The sequence below is a fragment of the Exophiala aquamarina genome, assembly GCF_000709125.1.
Source record: "Exophiala aquamarina CBS 119918 chromosome Unknown aczIA-supercont1.8, whole genome shotgun sequence".
NCBI classification, from domain to species: Eukaryota; Fungi; Ascomycota; class Eurotiomycetes; order Chaetothyriales; family Herpotrichiellaceae; genus Exophiala; species Exophiala aquamarina.
In genome coordinates, this window is record NW_013550580.1 from 40,228 (window position 1) to 56,828 (window position 16,601).

The window sequence follows — 16,601 nt, forward strand, 5'->3', positions numbered from 1 at the left end:
TGTCGGTAATAACCTCCACAAGAACCGAAACCAGAATAAAGTCAACAAGGGAAGCGACACGTGCAAGTCGGGACTCTTTAACGAAACCTCCCTAGTTTAACGCCGATGTCGTCTCTCACCTGGCGCGTAGAATACGCCAGGCGTACGAGTCTCGGAGGAAGGATGCGCCGGCATGAGGCGCGAGAGGTGATGCTGAGTCTATAGGAGAAGAAAAGTACTATCATTGCTTGCTTCAAAAGCAAAGACTATAAGTCAACGTGTTGTTCCCTGACATAGAAAAGCTGCTTCATCGTAGAGCAAGCCTCGACTTGATCTCAAATTCGGGTTCTTCGAGTGCGGTACGGTGTCAAGCAGTTTCTTGACATTTCAGGGATGTTGTCGCTTGTTGGCGCCAAAGTGACTAGCGCAGGCAACCTCATGACGACGAGCAATGAGTCAGTGCCACAGCCTCTGGAATGCTTTGGAATTATGGAAAATAGGCTCCAGGAGGTCATTTGCCTAGTGATTTCCTATGTAAACCAGAACGGTGACCATAGAGTAGAAGACAGAAATCTCAACTACGCTGACTTGCCTGTATCGATTGGCCCGTACAGTTGTACAGTCCAAATCCTCCAACACTGGCGCTCTAGCTCGAGAAGCCCTTCGACACACTTACAGGGGCCATCGAGTTATGAACGTCTTTAGGAATGGTAAGGTGAGTCTCCCTCTACCATTACGACATAAATTTTCGAATCTTATTCCGGACCGTCTTGACCGTTGCCCGTTTCTTGTTCTTATCCTAGGTCTTTTCCTTGTCTAGCCTGCCAGGCGTCGCGCGTCCGACCATTTCGGCAAAGTATTTCATAACTTCTATGCTGCGAGGATCGGACCCCTAATATTTCCTTTCGTACCTAGTCCTTATCAGTTTTCTCTCAGACTCGAGGAGGGCTTCCTAGTTGGCCTACGCTTTCTAAACCCTCATCATCGCCTCGTACCGCGGTTTACTACTCTTAGCAAAGTTCTACATAAACAGGCTTCCCGTCGATCCCCGACCTGTCCCCGGAGAGCCCATCCTCCAATGCCGCCACTATCTGCTCGTCTAGGTTCAGACCCTTCCAACTTCTTTTCTCGTTCTTGATGCTCATAGTTAATGGCTCCCGAGTGTTCCAAGGACCTATATCTATGCCAAGAAGGGAAAGCGGAAATCGTACTAGGGCCCGGTCAGAGGACGGGAAAAGAGCTAACAAAGATCAAGTCTCTCGACAAAAAGGAGAGGGAAGACACGGAGAGAAGGGGAGAATAGACGACAAAGGAGACAGAAACCCAACGAGACATTGGAAGGGGCAGGGGGACTAGTTCTGGGAACCCTCCCTCGCGCCAGGGACACAAGCGCACGTCGTGCCAGGCCCATCACGCTCATGAAGACCGACTCGTTCTCGCAGGGTCGAGGAGGTAACGTGCCGTGGTGCGTCTCCAGGGAACCCTCCCCTAGGGACCTCGTTTTGGGGACCTCGTTAAAACTTGACGGTATGGAGGAGGGACGACCTTTGAGCCACCGCCCCGACGTGGTCAGCAAGGTGAGCTGGCCCAGCCGGGCCTGAGCCGACGTTGAGCCGGACGCGAGCAGCCTGAGCAAAAGCGGCGCGAGGTCACGTGAAATGGAAGGGGGACGGGTGTCGAGATTCCGGTCATGAAATGCCTGTTTCCTGCCCAATTTCCTGTACTGGTTCGCCATCATCATTGCACCAATTCATCCCGGCCCAGCATATTCGCCATAGGATCGTCGGCGGTTCGGCGGTTGCGCTTGTACGACTCGAGGTCTTCCTCTGAGATGCCGGATTGTATTTCTTGGATAGTGCGTTTTTTGGCCGTCGACGTTGCTGTTGTCGGTGCGGTGTTGTCTTCCATAGATTGTGATGTTGGTGCTGGGGATATGCTTGAAATGGCGGTGGTGTCGAGTTGCTGGGTATGTTTGCGCTCCACAAGGTCTTCGCCTTGCTGCTCGAGGGTGAGCTTGCCTTTGCTTTCGGAGTTTTCCTGGTTGTCCTGCTGACCGCCGTTTTCCAGGAGTGCCTGGCCCGTCCGCAGGCCCTCGGTGTCCTCGAAGGCCTTCTTGCCCGCGTCGCCGGTGCAGTAGCTGTTCTTCACCGTGCTGTGGCAGCAGGCGTAGCCCCAGGTGAAGTTGCGCCACCAGCTGCCCCACACGCTGGTGTGGTTGTTCGTCAGGACGTCCTCGGCGTACTTGGACCGCGCTTTATGTACCGGTTGGCCCTTGATGTGTCCATGGGAGTCGTACTCGACGTAGCGCTCGGAGGCGAGCACGGCGTTGGATTTGGCTAGTTTGTTTTCTTGTAGGTGTTCGAACCCGCCGTATTTGTCTAGAAGTGCCTTGCGCGCCGCGGCTTTCTTCTCCGCTGCTTCGATGGTGAGTTTCTTGTGTAGGATTTCGCCTTCGGTCGGGTTGGCTTGGAGATGAAGCTTCTTGGTGGTAGGATTGGACTTTTCTTGGGTTTCCCACGCGTACTGCTGCGCGCGGACGAAGGCTGCACTGTCATTGGTGGATGGGCGGATGAAGTTCTCTTCTGCAACGGAGGTGTCGCCGTCGGTCGAAAGAGCTTGCGTCGACGTGTCCATCGATCGCGTCTTCGGGTCATATCGGGCGCTGTCGAGGTCGAGATTGATCAGATATTTGGCAGTGTCTTCTCGGAGGCGGAGTTGCCGCGTCGAGGTTGGTTGTGACCGTCCCATGTCTGTTTCCTCGCCATACCGGGCGTCCGAGTCCCCATTAGATGTTGCTTCACCACTTGTGTGGGTACCGTCTTTTGATTTGTTCGTGGCCGCAGCACGCTTCAATGCCTCGAGTTCTTCATATTCCTGGACCACAGCACCATATTCTCGATTATCGTAGCCGTTCCAGCGATCTCGTTTGGCGTCCCAGCCAAGTTTCACATCTTCGACAATCTCATCAGCTTGAATGTCCTTGCCCGTCCATTTGGCTCCCAGTTTGCGAGGCCGACTGAGACACTCTTTCGTCTTATGAGTCATGGCACCGCAATTCTCGCAGGCACCTTTCCGGAATTTGGTCGCCGCAGGACCGAGTTTCTTGCCCCGATCATACCATTTTGCCTTGTCGAGGGTGTCTTTTGATTCAGTCTGTAGACGCTGATGTTCGAGATAGTCGGCATCACTGGTTGTTTCGGCCCAGAAGGGTCGCTTGGAGATAAAGGATGGAATGTATTCGTTACGGGACTGATCCGGCCCAGGAGGTTTGTTGGACGACATTTTTTAGGTGAGAGGGAGTCAGAGGCGGAGAGGAGAGGAGACCACGCGGTTATAATGTCGGCGACAGGGGTGCGAGACAGTTTATTGTGTTGGAAGATGGAGCAAGAGCGAAATGAAAGTGAGTGCTGGCGGAGACAGAAATTCAGAGATGGAGTAAGTGGCCGAGATCGACGCAGCCTTACGTCACGTCACATGTCTGATTTCTCAGCCTCGTGAGGGCTGCTTTCCAGACATTCACCCTCAACAACAACAAACTATAACAATGCAACCTCATGTTGCTGAAGAGATGGATTTTGGACAGCACTTACTCGTCGAATCGATCCCGCGTGACATATCCATGGCATCTGCTCTCCCACAAACTGAGACAGAGGTCATTTTAAAATGAAGCGACGCCACTTCTCCTGCGATGAAGACGCGTCTGTCCCGTTCCTCCTATGATCCCCATGGATCCCTTTCGAGTTCGTCTCAATTGCCTCGACTACTACCAGGCCAGTCCCATTGATGAGTTCGATCCTCCGCTTCCTCTGGGGAGCACACACGACAATGCCAAAGAAAGGCCAAGGATCTCCGTTATTCGCGTGTTTGGCGCAACCGAGACTGGCCAGAAGGTGCTGATGCACGTTCATGGGGCTCTTCAATACACATATATTGAGTACAGTGGCAGCCTGGTTCCACAAGATGTCGAGGCCGCAATCCGAACCCTACAACTGTCAATAGACCATGCGCTGGCCGTGAGTTATCGCAAGAATCTATATGAAGGCAAACACCGTTATGTTGCACATATTTCGCTTGTTAAGGGCGTGCCCTTCTATGGATTTCATGTTGGCTACAGGTTTTATCTCAAGATCTATCTGCTCAATCCGTTGCATATGACCAGATTAGCCGATCTTCTCCGGGAAGGTGCCGTGATGAAGCGAGTCCTGCAACCATACGAAAGCCATATGCAGTATCTTGCCCAGTGGATGTGCGACTACAATCTATATGGGTGTGGCTACATTGAATGTGCAAAGGTCAAGTTTCGGGGACCTGTACCTCAGTATCTCGACCTGACTAATATCATGCATCAATGGCATGACAGATCAATCTCCCCGGAAGACATCTCAGATGAGATATCACTTCCCAAACAGAGTCACTGCGCCCTGGAGGTAGATATCCATGTCAAAGATATTACAAATCGCAGAGGTATTGAGCCTCGGTACATTCACCACGATTTCATTGAGCGCGTTAATCCACTTCCCATTGAAGCCAAATTGGTACAGAGCATGGCAGGCTTGTGGAAGGACGAAACCCGAAGAAGGAAAAATAAGATGGGATTGAGAGATCCCAATAGCACCCCATTTCCCGCCGAAGTTCTAATATCAATGTCTGCTGATCCCAGGAATACATCTGATGGTGGTTGGATTCATGAAGAAGAGTTCCGCCAAAAGGTTACCCAGCTCGCCAAGGCGGAGTTTGAGCAGAGTGACAAGCTTGAGCTCAAGTTTGAGACCTATGTCAAACCGATATCACTTGAGGCTACTGTCGTGACAGCCCTGGAAAGTGTGGAAGATCTCTATCCAGGAAATTTGGTGACCGTGCAGCCTGGCGGTGCAGACTACAGTACAGAAATCGTAGCCCATATTGCCGAAAGCGAAAGTCTAGCAGTTGTTGACGTATCACGCATGGAAGACATCACCAATGGCTTCGATCGAAGCTCGGAAGAAAGCCAACCTTCAAATGCGCCTGCTGCTATCGGTTCTGGCGAGTCCGAAAGCAATTTCGAGCAAAAGGGTCGAGATGGAGAAGTTACAACCCCAATCAGCTCGTCAGAATATGCAGATTACGGTATTCGACTTGCCGGTGATTCCATCCATTTCGCGGAGGATACTTTTGATATCCCCAATGAATATGTCCAGCACACAATCACAGACACGAATGGGTCGAAACGGACACGACTTTCCAAGATACTCGATTTCAAGCCCAGGAAAAAGCGTAAGCAGCTGGTCGATGAGGACGACCTCTTACCGGAAATGACCTTCTCTGGGTCCGAAGATGATCTAGACTTCGCCAATGACGCCGACGATCCGCTTCGAGCTGCAGAACCGTCAAAATTTGAAGCGCATCTTACGCAAGGAAATAGTGTTGCAACAAAGATTCGACAGAATGATGATAAGCCAATTAAGCATAAAGAACAGGCAGATGAAAGCGCTCTTCCACCTGCTTCATCACAACAGTCCTCGCTTCCTTTTCCATCGGTCAAAAACTCCAATGACCCCAATACAATCTTACGTCTTAGTCAGAGAAGCACAGCCTCTCAGAAGCTCTCACAATCTTCCCTTGACAAGATGGAAACATCGCCCCCCACAACTTCAGCGCAAAGCCCAATCTCGATCTCACAACGGACTCCTCTCCCATCTGCGACAGAGAGAAGTCGGACTTCAGCCTTGCCAAAGGAACTTCTGCCCAAAGGTTTCAAGGGCACCACGCCTCATCCTTCATTATATACCTATCAGACCCGACCACCAAGCTTTAAGCATGTTGAAACAACCATGTGGAAGGAAGGTTTGCCAGATGTTATTTACCAAGAAGCTTATTATAGCAATGAAGAAGACGTTCCCGAACTCGCCCGAGAATATGCCGGGCGAGAATTCAAACTCGAGAGTGTTACTGTGCCATATTTGCCAGATTTCGACTCATCGGGATCCTCTTTAGCAACATTTGGCAGAAAGTCAACGATACTCATTGACCAAAGTACTGAACAGACGAGAGACAACCAAAGGAGGAAGCGGTGTACCATGTCTGAATGGAGCATTGCCCAACCACCTCCGCGAAAGATTGATGTGGAAGCCTGGCTTGAACAGGAACGAAGCCGTAGCAGGCTTCCGGACTCTGGTCCAGTCAGGACAACTACACAAACGAAAAGACTTTCTCAGATTGATGGACCAACCCAGAAAAACAAGCATAGTTTCAAGTATTCTCAGAAACAATCTAGCACCAGTGTACAGCATGAAACCCAATATATGAGTGTGATGGCCCTAGAAGTTCATGTGAACACACGAGGGTCTCTTGCTCCCAACCCAGATGAAGACGCTATTGCTTGCATCTTCTGGTCCCTTCATACTGATGAAGAAGATTTTGAAGGCAATGGTGGCAAAGAGGATCTACACATGGGGATTCTGGCCGTGGCGGAGGAACCGCATACAGCTAAACGTATAGGTCGAAACGTTCACTTTGATGTTGAAGAAGAACCAACCGAGCTTGATGTCCTTACGAGATTGGTAGATATTGTTCGCCATTATGACCCTGATATCCTCACTGGCTATGAAGTGCACAACAACTCCTGGGGCTTCCTCATCGAACGCGCACGAACCAAATACGATCTCAACCTCTGCGATGAAATTTCGAGAATGAAATCTCAATCTCATGGCAGGTTCGGGAAGGATGATGATAAATGGGGATTCAACCACACATCCACAATCCGGGTGACGGGCCGACACACGATCAACATCTGGCGTGCCATGCGTGGAGAGCTTAATTTGCTCCAGTATACCATGGAGAATGTGGTCTATCATCTCCTTCATCAGCGGATACCGCATTACGCGTTTCGTGATCTAACGAGATGGTACAAGAGCAAGAATCCTCGTGATTTAGCGAAGGTCATCGAATACTACCACACTCGAGTGCAGCTCGATCTCGAGATTCTCGAGGCCAATGAGCTTGTTCCGAGGACTAGTGAACAAGCGCGTTTGTTGGGTGTGGATTGGTTCTCTGTGATTTCCCGAGGGTCACAGTTCAAGGTGGAATCGCTGATGTTTAGAATCGCCAAACCAGAAAATTTCATTCTCGTGTCTCCTAGTCGAAGGCAAGTTGGCGGTCAAAATGCCCTGGAATGTTTGCCCCTGGTCATGGAGCCCCAAAGTGACTTTTACACAAGTCCGTTGTTGGTCCTCGACTTTCAGTCCCTCTATCCTAGCTGCATGATTGCTTACAATTACTGTTATTCGACTTTCTTGGGTCGAGTTGTCAACTGGCGGGGGACGAACAAGATGGGATTTACAAACTACCGTCGGGAACAAAGACTAATTGAACTCTTGAAAGACTACATCAACATCGCTCCGAATGGTATTATGTACGCGAAGACCGAAATCAGAAAGTCTCTACTTGCGAAAATGCTCTGCGAAATTCTGGAGACAAGAGTTATGGTTAAGAGTGGGATGAAAGTCGACAAGGAAGACAAAGTGTTGCAGAGGCTTCTAAATAACAGGCAACTTGCCCTCAAACTCATTGCAAACGTCACATATGGCTACACATCTGCTTCTTTCTCGGGGAGAATGCCATGCTCCGAAATTGCGGACAGCATTGTTCAGACAGGGAGGGAAACTTTGGAGAAGGCAATCGCGCTCATTCACTCTGTAGAAAAATGGGGTGCTGAAGTTGTGTATGGAGATACAGACAGCCTGTTCGTTTATCTGAAGGGCCGTACACGAGAGCAAGCCTTCGACATTGGAGAAGACATTGCGGCCACCATTACCAAGATGAACCCTCGACCCATCAAGCTGAAATTCGAGAAGGTTTATCATCCTTGTGTTCTTCTTGCGAAGAAACGTTATGTTGGCTTCAAGTACGAGAGTCGCAATCAAACAGTGCCTGACTTCGATGCGAAGGGAATTGAAACAGTCCGTCGCGATGGAACTCCGGCGGAACAAAAGATCGAGGAGACAGCACTCAAGATCCTCTTCCGTACATCCAACTTGAGCCAGGTCAAAAGCTTTTTCCAGGACCAATGCGCCAAAATTATGCAAGGCCGGGTGTCTATCCAGGATTTCTGTTTTGCACGAGAGGTCAAACTAGGGACTTACAGTGATAAGGGCCCTCCTCCTCCTGGTGCACTCATCAGTGCTCGAAGAATGCTAGAAGATCCACGGCTCGAACCACAATACGGCGAACGGGTACCTTATGTGGTGGTGACGGGTGGGCCTGGGGCTCGGCTTATTGACCGTTGCGTGGCACCGGAAGTATTACTCAACGATGCTCAGTCTGAACTCGATGCCGAGTACTACATCTCGAAGAACTTGATCCCTCCCTTGGAACGAATTTTCAATCTTGTTGGAGCGAATGTTCGGCAATGGTACGACGAGATGCCCAAGTATCAGCGCATTCGAAGGATTGAGGCAGGAGCTGCCACAGACGGGACGGGAACTGGTCTATCCAAGAAGACCTTGGAATCGTATATGAAATCATCGACCTGCCTGGTGTGTCGCGAGGCGTTGGACACGGAGTCTCCACTTTGCCATAGCTGTCTTCAGCAGGCGCCTCGCAGCATTGTGGAACTGAGGTCAAGACTGATAAAGGCTGAACGCAAAGCGGCCCAGATGGCAAAGATGTGTCGATCATGTTCTGGCCTAGGATGGAACGAGGAAATTCGGTGCGACAGCAAGGATTGTCCTGTATTTTATTCTCGCACTCGACAGAGAGCCGCTGTTGCGAATGAGCAGGCTTATGTATTGCCTGTGCTGAGGAGTTTAGAACAGCAAGAGGCTGAGGATTTGGCGTGGTAAGGATTGGTTTCCTTTCATGCGCACTGAGTGATGATGCATTGAGTGACGATGCATTGAGTGATGATGGCATGGGCAAGGCATCTTCTGGCCGGACTTTGGGTGGTTCGCTGTTTATGATACCCGACCAACTCGTCTTAGATGGGACGGGGCGAGACGAGTGTGTTTGCAATGATGATGATCATTTTCTTGGACTGTTCAAGATAACTTTGCAGTGATCGTTTATACAAAAATAGTCGAGCACGACACATTTTTTTTTTTTTTTGACGAACCGATGTTGCGGTTAGTGAGCCTGGCCGCCCTTGCGTAGGCGAGGATCACCCTCCTGTTAGATATCTATAATAAGCTCTTATAGAATATAGAATTAGCGCTGAGTAGCCCCAGGCTCCCTAGGCTCCTAGGGTAACTTACTAGGTTGCGCTGGGCTCAAAGCGATTGGATAGCGAGTCTGGCGCACCTAGCTCAACTACACTAAGCGGCAAGAAGTCTAGGGAGCAGAAGAGTGCTCCATACCGAGACCTACGTTACAGGGTGCTGACTCGAGGCTACGGGAAGCCATATGGATCAATCCGAGCTAGATATCACAAGGGTAAAGTTCTCGGCCGAGGACTGTTGACTAAGGAGCACACGAGTCCCAAGAATTCGGTATTCCCCGACAATGCGAAGCTGGGCTGGGTTGTGTACACGCGGACAGCGACAGTGATCCCCATGCCCATCGACACTCCACCTCCCGTCACCGCGCGCCCAGACATTCTAGTCCTCCGTCACATCCCTCTTCAATACCGTGGTCGTCTGCCACACAGGCGACACCACGCCGCCTTCGTCATACCGCTCGTACCAGTCGAGCACGACATAGCCCAAGAACTCTCGCTCACGCTGGCCCTCGATGGTAACCCACTTTTTGATCTGACTGACTGGCACCTCCACATTAGACAACCGGAACGAAAGGTCGGCAGCACGCTGGTCGTCCATCCGAATGACCGGGTGCTCGGCCGCGCTGCGCGGCACCAGCCGTACCTGCAGCGCGTCGGGCGTCCGGTTTACGAACGGCACGAACCGCTGGTTGCTCAGCATGCGCGCGCCGCCGCTCCAGTCAGGCCGCACCAGAGCGTCGGTCTTGCGACCGGTGTTGAGGGCCCGGTGGGGAATGTCGATCTGGACCTCACGCAGCAGCTGGTTATTCCCTACGATTTTGCGCGGGTCTTTGCGAACGACGAAGATTAGATCTGGGGATCGTTAGTGGGAACGAGTGGACGTGGGCGGATCGCGTACCTAGCAAGTATTTATTTAGGGTCGGGATGTAGTCGTTCGGCGCATATCCCGTCACATTGCTCGGTGGTTTCGATATCCCCTTGTAGTAGGCATACACCTGAAGGGTAAAGCAAGGGCTCGCCACCGCCCGGGCCGCGAGACCCTGCACGAGACCGTCGTCCGAAGCAGCCACGGCCTTTCGCATGACGATAGGAGGGCCTCTGCTTGGCGCGTCCGCCGGGACCGGGACAAGAGCCTGCCGCGACGCTGGCTGCTTTGGGGGGCGCGCACGATCTTCAATCGGCTTCTTGCGGACCGCCGCCCTGAGCGAAGCGATTCCCATAACTTTGGCCTGTTCCGATTGTGTCCAGATCTGCCGGACGCGAGGCGTCCTGTTAGTGCTCTCATCATCCGTCTTTGGGTGGATAGCGAAGTAATACGCCGGGTCGTTCAGCACCATCGCCAACTCAGCCGAGGTTGCAACCCAATCACGGTACTTCCGGGAGGTTTCGGGGTCGCTGTCCTCTCCATCGACGTACTTGGCCAGTTGCTCATTGACATATTTGGCCAAGGCGGTGGCATTGATGGCCCGTGTCTGGAGGTTCACGAAGTCATTGGGGTTTTCGTCAAAATCAGCCTCTTCCTTCCACTCGCCGGCTGGAGGGTTGTCAGTGTACAGCTGTCTGAGCAGAAAGCCAAACTGTTTGTTTACGTCGTCCCACGCATAGCCAAAGGAAAACCGTTGCTGGTGAGGCGGCTGCGCAAGCGCGATGCCCGAATTGTCGGGGTGATCCGCATCGTAGAGATGGAGCTCCTCCGGCGGCCTGTCGAGCAGGCAGATGAGGGTAATGTCATCCGGACGAAGCCATTGACAAACGGGGGCTCGTGGATCCGCTTCGTCCTCGTTGTTCCATTTCACCTAGGAGATGAGTTAACATAGATGGTGGAAGAGGGAGTCTTAATGTCTTACCGTAATTCGCAAATCAGGCATGCACTTGACAATCTGGCTGCGCAAAACGAATCCGTAATGCGGGGTCTGTGGTTTCAACCCATTCGTGCCAGGGACCTCGGTGCTCAAGTATGTGTTGTAGAATTCCTTAATCTTCGCTTTGACAAGGTCGTCATCCCGAGACAGGTGGTTCCCCACGCTTAACGCGCCATCGATCAGACAGTCCATCCATGCGTCATCAATGTAGAAGAACCGCAGAGATTCGTCGGGGATGTAGGACGGGTCCGGGAACAAGTAGTGGGCGGGGATGTCTCCCAGATACAACTTGTCGGTGATCCATCTATGGATCGTGGACCAGTCAGTGTTGTTTTCGCCGTACACGTTGAACTCGTTGTAGATTTCGGGTCCCGCCGAGCCCGCGTCTGCCACCGCGTCTGCGACAGTCACCTCCATGGCGGCCATAATGAGTGGATCGTCGAGCCGGGACACCACGCGGCGTCTTAGCGGTGCTATCACTCTTCGGGGTTCGGAAACGTCATCGTCGAGTAGGGAGTCGATATTCCCGACGTTGTCTCGCATGCCCCGGATCAGAGACACCTTACTCGGAACCCTATTTACAGCCGACCGGGCAGTCGATTCCGCCGCGCCTTGGACGAAGCTGCGGAATCTCGTCAAGGCGCTGCTGAAATTGGTGTCGGAGATTGCCAGAATCTTCCCGAGCTGCCACGCCGACGAGTAGGAGAGATCCATAAAGCCCGTCTCGCGATCCAGGATTTGGTAGCTCTTCGATGTCGTCGATCCGGTAGGCCAGTCCGGGCAAGGGACCTGTGGAACCGGCAGGGGAACTAGCGGGCCGCGATTAAAGGCGGCCGTCACTTCGCCCGTCTCGGCACGCCATCTCGAGATTGTATAGCCTTTGTCGAAGCGCCTGGATAGCGCTTTCCTGGCGTTGTTTTGGACGGCCGAAAGAGTTTCCACGTCCGCTTCCATGGCGGTGATCATGCGTTGTGGCGGCTTCAGCAACTGCATGTACCTGGGCGTTCCATCTTCGATGTTCTGAACGATGGCCCTCATCGAATCGACAAAGTTGACCGGGTCGGGGGGCAGAGCGGTGTACGTCCAGGAGAAAAGAGAAATAATGCCGATTCGTTCATCCCCCCGTGGATCGGCGTCTGCCCAGTCGGCAAAGTCCATGGCGAACGACCGGTCGGCGTGTTCTAGGGAGATCAAGTGGCAGATCTGGGTCTTGGGAAGGTCTGGGGGATCAAATTCCAGGGGCCCCGTGCGACCCGAGATGACAATCGAGAAGAGACCGTTCTCCTCCACACCGGCGTTGGGGAAGCCCACGGTGTTGATGTTGCGCACATGGGCGAGGTATTTGTTGCCCTCGAGATCTTTGCACAAGCTGCGAAACAAGTCTTTCCGGGGGAAAATGGCCTGGGTCGGTTGCTTGGACATCCGTCCGGACTTGATTGCATCGAGGCTGTCCTGGTCGTCCCCGAACGCTTCCTCGAACCGGATACGGTTCCCCTGCGGCAGGGCAAAATAGTCGGCCGCGGTCATGGAGAAGGCCCCGTTGGACGGTTGATTCTCTGCGACAAACCCCTTGATTCCCAAGTCCGTTCCTTCTTCGGGCCCGAGCTGGAGCTCCTCGGGGTCGAACACGAGCAGCTTGACCCACGGAACTAGGTTGCGGTAGACGTATTTGTCCGGGTCGGTGGTGACGTGGCCGTCCGAGTCAAGATAGTTTTCCCCCGTCTCGTCGACGTCGAGGTCTCTGGGCCCTTGGAGCGACGGCGGATCCTGGTCCAGATTCTGGAGATTGCCCGCGTCCCTCTCCCACGGGAAGTGCGGGTCGTTGATCACGATGTGCGGCAACACTCGACTCTCGTCTTGGTTGCCCTCGGGCGGATAGTGGCTGTTGACCAGCTTGTTGTCCAGGGAAAATTGGGGCGCCATGACCTCGAACTGCTGTGGGAGATAGGCAGTTTTGCCTTTCTCATGGTTGGTCACCCGGCGGATCTGTGGCTGGCCCAGCCTCGCGGGCCCCTGGATGAGCTGCTCCGCGTAGATGGAGTAGGTGCCCGCGGACAAACCTGGTCGGTAGTATGAGAATAGCTGCATCTTGCCCGGGGCGATTGGCGGGCGCGGCGTCTCATCACCGTTGGTCTTGAGGACAGCCTTTTCGAGATTGCGTTGGGTGAGAAACCGCGGGCCCTTGGGGTTTCCCCGCGTACCCTTGACGACGACCATAGTGCGTGGTTTGAAGCTCGCGCCGGCGCTGGTGTGGGAAGTCCCAGTGGCTCTTTTGATGGGCTCTCACGAGGCTCTGTCGCGGGCGAGGGCGAACAGGGTCGTGAAGTTCAGGTGATGGAGGTGTTGGCGGGACGGCGAGGAGCTCGCTGGGAGCGCGGTGGCAGAGGAGGTGGCCCGGCATGGTGTATTCAAACACGATCTGGGAACTGGGCTCTGGGCGGTGCTGCTTGCAACTCACAGCGCAGAGCAGGACAGGGAAGCGATGTGAAGCTGCGATGGGTGGGTATGGAGGTTCGTGGTCGTTCGCCGTTCACCGTTTGCCATACCGTAAGACTGGTATCGACCTAGTACAGGAAGAAAGTCTACATTACTTGTACAGTAACAGATACGCCGTACAGAGGACTCTTCAGCAAGAGTACAATGGTCATGGTGGGTGGGTTGATCGGTAGCAATGGCAGTTGTGGGCGTGAGGTTACCTACATTGACCAGCCCGTTAGTGACACTGGGCACTGAGGCTGGCGCAGGTGTGTCTTTACAATGCATTTTGCCATACGCCCACACAGACCGTACTCATACAGAGTACAGTAACCGTACAGTGTATGTGTCAGATAGCCCGCCGTCTGAGCTCAACGGTCTGATGATGCAGGGAAGGTGCAGGGCTGCGGGAGATCGTCTCTCGGCGCTACTATGGTTCTCGTATATGCATGCAGGCTCGTGTTTTTTCAGCTGGGCGTGCGGCTGGCTTTTTAGCCACCGTTCAGTCTGCGGTTTTAGCTCCGACAGGGTAGCATGCTGGTTACGATCCAGGGGTCTAAAAGCAAAAGCGACAGTCTTGGCTGCCCGTGCTCAGTTGACTTCCCGTTCGGAGTTTTCCATGCCCTGAAGCCCGTTCTGAGACTAGGTCGTAAAACTACACAGGCCCTGGTGATTAGTGCAAAGCATATAACTGGTCGCAACTACTAATAAAGGGCTTGGCATTCATGAACAGTTCTGCAGATAACTCTGTCATTATTATCGTGTAGCTTGAGCGCAATCTCTTTATCTACTGTGTGCACCTTACAAGATTGGCAGTGGAGCGCATGGATTGGAAGGAAACGAAGAGCGTGCTTAGGGCGGAGAACAGAGTAGACAGCACTTGTACACAGTAGATCTTCCGAAAGGCGACAAGTCCCTCACTGCAATGGCATGAATGGCAACTGGGTGGCAACTAAATATAACGCCTTTACATAATCCTCGTATTTTAAATATAACGCCCTTATATCATCCTCGTATTTCTACCATGCCAAGGCCCGCCGTTGCTTGTACCAATTTTGGCCGCGCACCAGAGAGTGGCAGCTGCAAGTCGGTGGCTTGTCACCAGGATTTGTGTGGCAGGCAGGACGTGGCATGTCTGTCATTAACTTACGCGCCAAGGATTCTGTCATATATTCTAAAATGACAGCGTTTTGTCACTTATAGGTCCTACTTAGGTGTAGTTATATGCTATACTAAGATAGCTATATTAAAGTACTTTGCTAGTAAATTGTAGTAGAAAACGACCTATAAAGCGCCAAGCCCCTAGTATCTAGCGCTATCCTAAGCTTCTAAAGTTATTAGAGTGGTGTTATGACGTCCGTCATATATTCCTTGTCTGTTATTTCTTGCCTTATGTCTATCATTTCAGTCAAGTAACGGACATACTCGATCCCTACTTGTCACTCGATCCTCCTTCACTTCTGCGTTGTTCGGTTCTCGGTGTCCGTACTCTATCTCTATCTCTACTCCATCCCAGTCCCGGGCCTAGTCCTAGTCCTAGTCCCATGCACTTGGATAAGTATTCTCCATATCTTGGCGGAGATGATATTATTTTCCTCTCACTCGCCAAGCACCACTAGGCGTCGACATGGCTCCCCAACTTTCCACAACCTGGCTTGAATCACTCTAGACGAGGTCACCTACGCGCTGTACGGTGCCACGGCATAGTCTGATGTGTGAATGGGTGATGGGAGCTATACTATGAGCTACTGGTATGTTGTGAGCTCCGAGCTGTGAGCGGTGTGAAACCTCGGGGGAGATGAGAGAGGCAGCTGCTTGCTTGGCTTCAGCTCGTCGGCCGCCCCCCTGGCACCATGACATGAAACGCGCTCCCCTACGCTGCCCTTCCCTTTTCGTGTCGTTTTGCATTTGTTGATCATGAATGTTTGCTTGACCTATGCGTACTAGTAACCGGACGTCTCTCTGTCTTTATTGCCTCAGCTTTGCGTATCAGGTGTCACCGCGCTGACGTCTCTGCTTTCTACTCTCTCTGTACTCCATACTCGCTGTTGTTTCTCTCTTTCTACCTCTATCACATACACGCACGTACACATCCTCGCTCTCTTTCTGTGTCTCTTATCGCCCTCCTCGCGGAAGCATCTCACCTCTCTCTTCTGCTCCTCTACCCTTAATTGTGTACAAGTATTGTGTCGCAAGACCTACCCTCCGCCCACCCAGCAGAGCAAAACAAAGCAAAGCAACCATGCGGCCCCTCCGCGCTCTCTCCGCAACTCTCCCGCTCGCCTTCGCCACCCTCTCACTAGCCTTCATCATCACGGCATTCGTATCTCGCGAGTGGGCCAAGCAGGACTTCTTCTCGCCCAACCTCCAGATCACCGACTGGGACCCCGACAATCCGCTGTACACGCTCTACCGCAGCCCGTTCACAGTGTGCACGGTCGAGGAGATCCCCGGGACCTCCGGGGACGGCCTGGACTCGACCTTCGACGTCAGCTGCGAGCGCTACCGGGCGTATGGGCGGGGCAAGACGTCGTGCGAACTGCCCAGCGACACGGGCACCACGTCTGGTCCGACCAACGGCGACGCCCGCATGTGCGAGCAGGTCCACTACGCGGGCAACCTAATCATCGCGGCGCTAGCCTTCTCGTGCCTGGCCTTCGTGCTGTGCGTCGTGCTATTCCTGTTCAGCTTCATCACATATGGCCACCGCCCGGCTCCTGTGTCGGGCGCCAACGGCGGCGCCACCACTACCGCCAGCGAGACCAAAGGCCGTCGAGGGCGCCGCGCCGCATACGCCACCCTGCGCAGTTGCTTCCTCTGCGCCGCCGCCGTCAGCGCCATGGCCACCTTCCTCGCTCAGTGTTTCGGGATTCTCGGCCTCGTGCAGTCACAGCCTGACAATGGACTGTACGCTAGCTTTCTCAACGGGAACTCCGTCCTAGATGGCGACTTGTCCCACGCGCCCTGGGTGCAAGGCTGGGCTCTCAGTGTCTATGCTACGCTGGGATGGCTGTGTGCCGCCTTGGCCGCGGGGACGGCAGCGGGCTGGTATCGCTCCTGAGACCGAGCCCCGCGCCAGCCTGGCCCCGGGGGCA

General features: G+C 53.2%; 4 protein-coding genes across 4 annotated transcripts; 2 read left to right on the forward strand and 2 right to left on the reverse strand.

Annotated features, from left to right (window-relative positions):
- Window positions 1-1,716: 1,716 nt before the first annotated feature.
- A1O9_08609 (uncharacterized protein) lies at window positions 1,717-3,261 on the reverse strand (the record flags this gene model as incomplete). The annotated part of the gene is made up of 1 exon (XM_013402093.1): window positions 1,717-3,261. The coding sequence occupies one exon, from the start codon at window positions 3,259-3,261 to the stop codon at window positions 1,717-1,719; it is 1,545 nt and encodes a 514-aa protein (XP_013257547.1).
- A 443-nt stretch (window positions 3,262-3,704) lies between these two features.
- On the forward strand, window positions 3,705-8,798 carry A1O9_08610 (DNA polymerase zeta subunit; the record flags this gene model as incomplete). Its single annotated transcript, XM_013402094.1, has 1 exon — window positions 3,705-8,798. The coding sequence occupies one exon, from the start codon at window positions 3,705-3,707 to the stop codon at window positions 8,796-8,798; it is 5,094 nt and encodes a 1,697-aa protein (XP_013257548.1).
- A 750-nt stretch (window positions 8,799-9,548) lies between these two features.
- On the reverse strand, window positions 9,549-13,248 carry A1O9_08611 (uncharacterized protein; the record flags this gene model as incomplete). The annotated part of the gene is made up of 3 exons (XM_013402095.1): window positions 9,549-10,021; window positions 10,068-10,965; window positions 11,017-13,248. 3 exons carry the CDS (start codon window positions 13,246-13,248, stop codon window positions 9,549-9,551), a joined length of 3,603 nt encoding a protein of 1,200 aa, XP_013257549.1.
- Window positions 13,249-15,748: 2,500 nt separating this feature from the next.
- On the forward strand, window positions 15,749-16,567 carry A1O9_08612 (uncharacterized protein; the record flags this gene model as incomplete). Its single annotated transcript, XM_013402096.1, has 1 exon — window positions 15,749-16,567. One exon carries the CDS (start codon window positions 15,749-15,751, stop codon window positions 16,565-16,567), a length of 819 nt encoding a protein of 272 aa, XP_013257550.1.
- Between the last annotated feature and the right edge of the window lie 34 nt (window positions 16,568-16,601).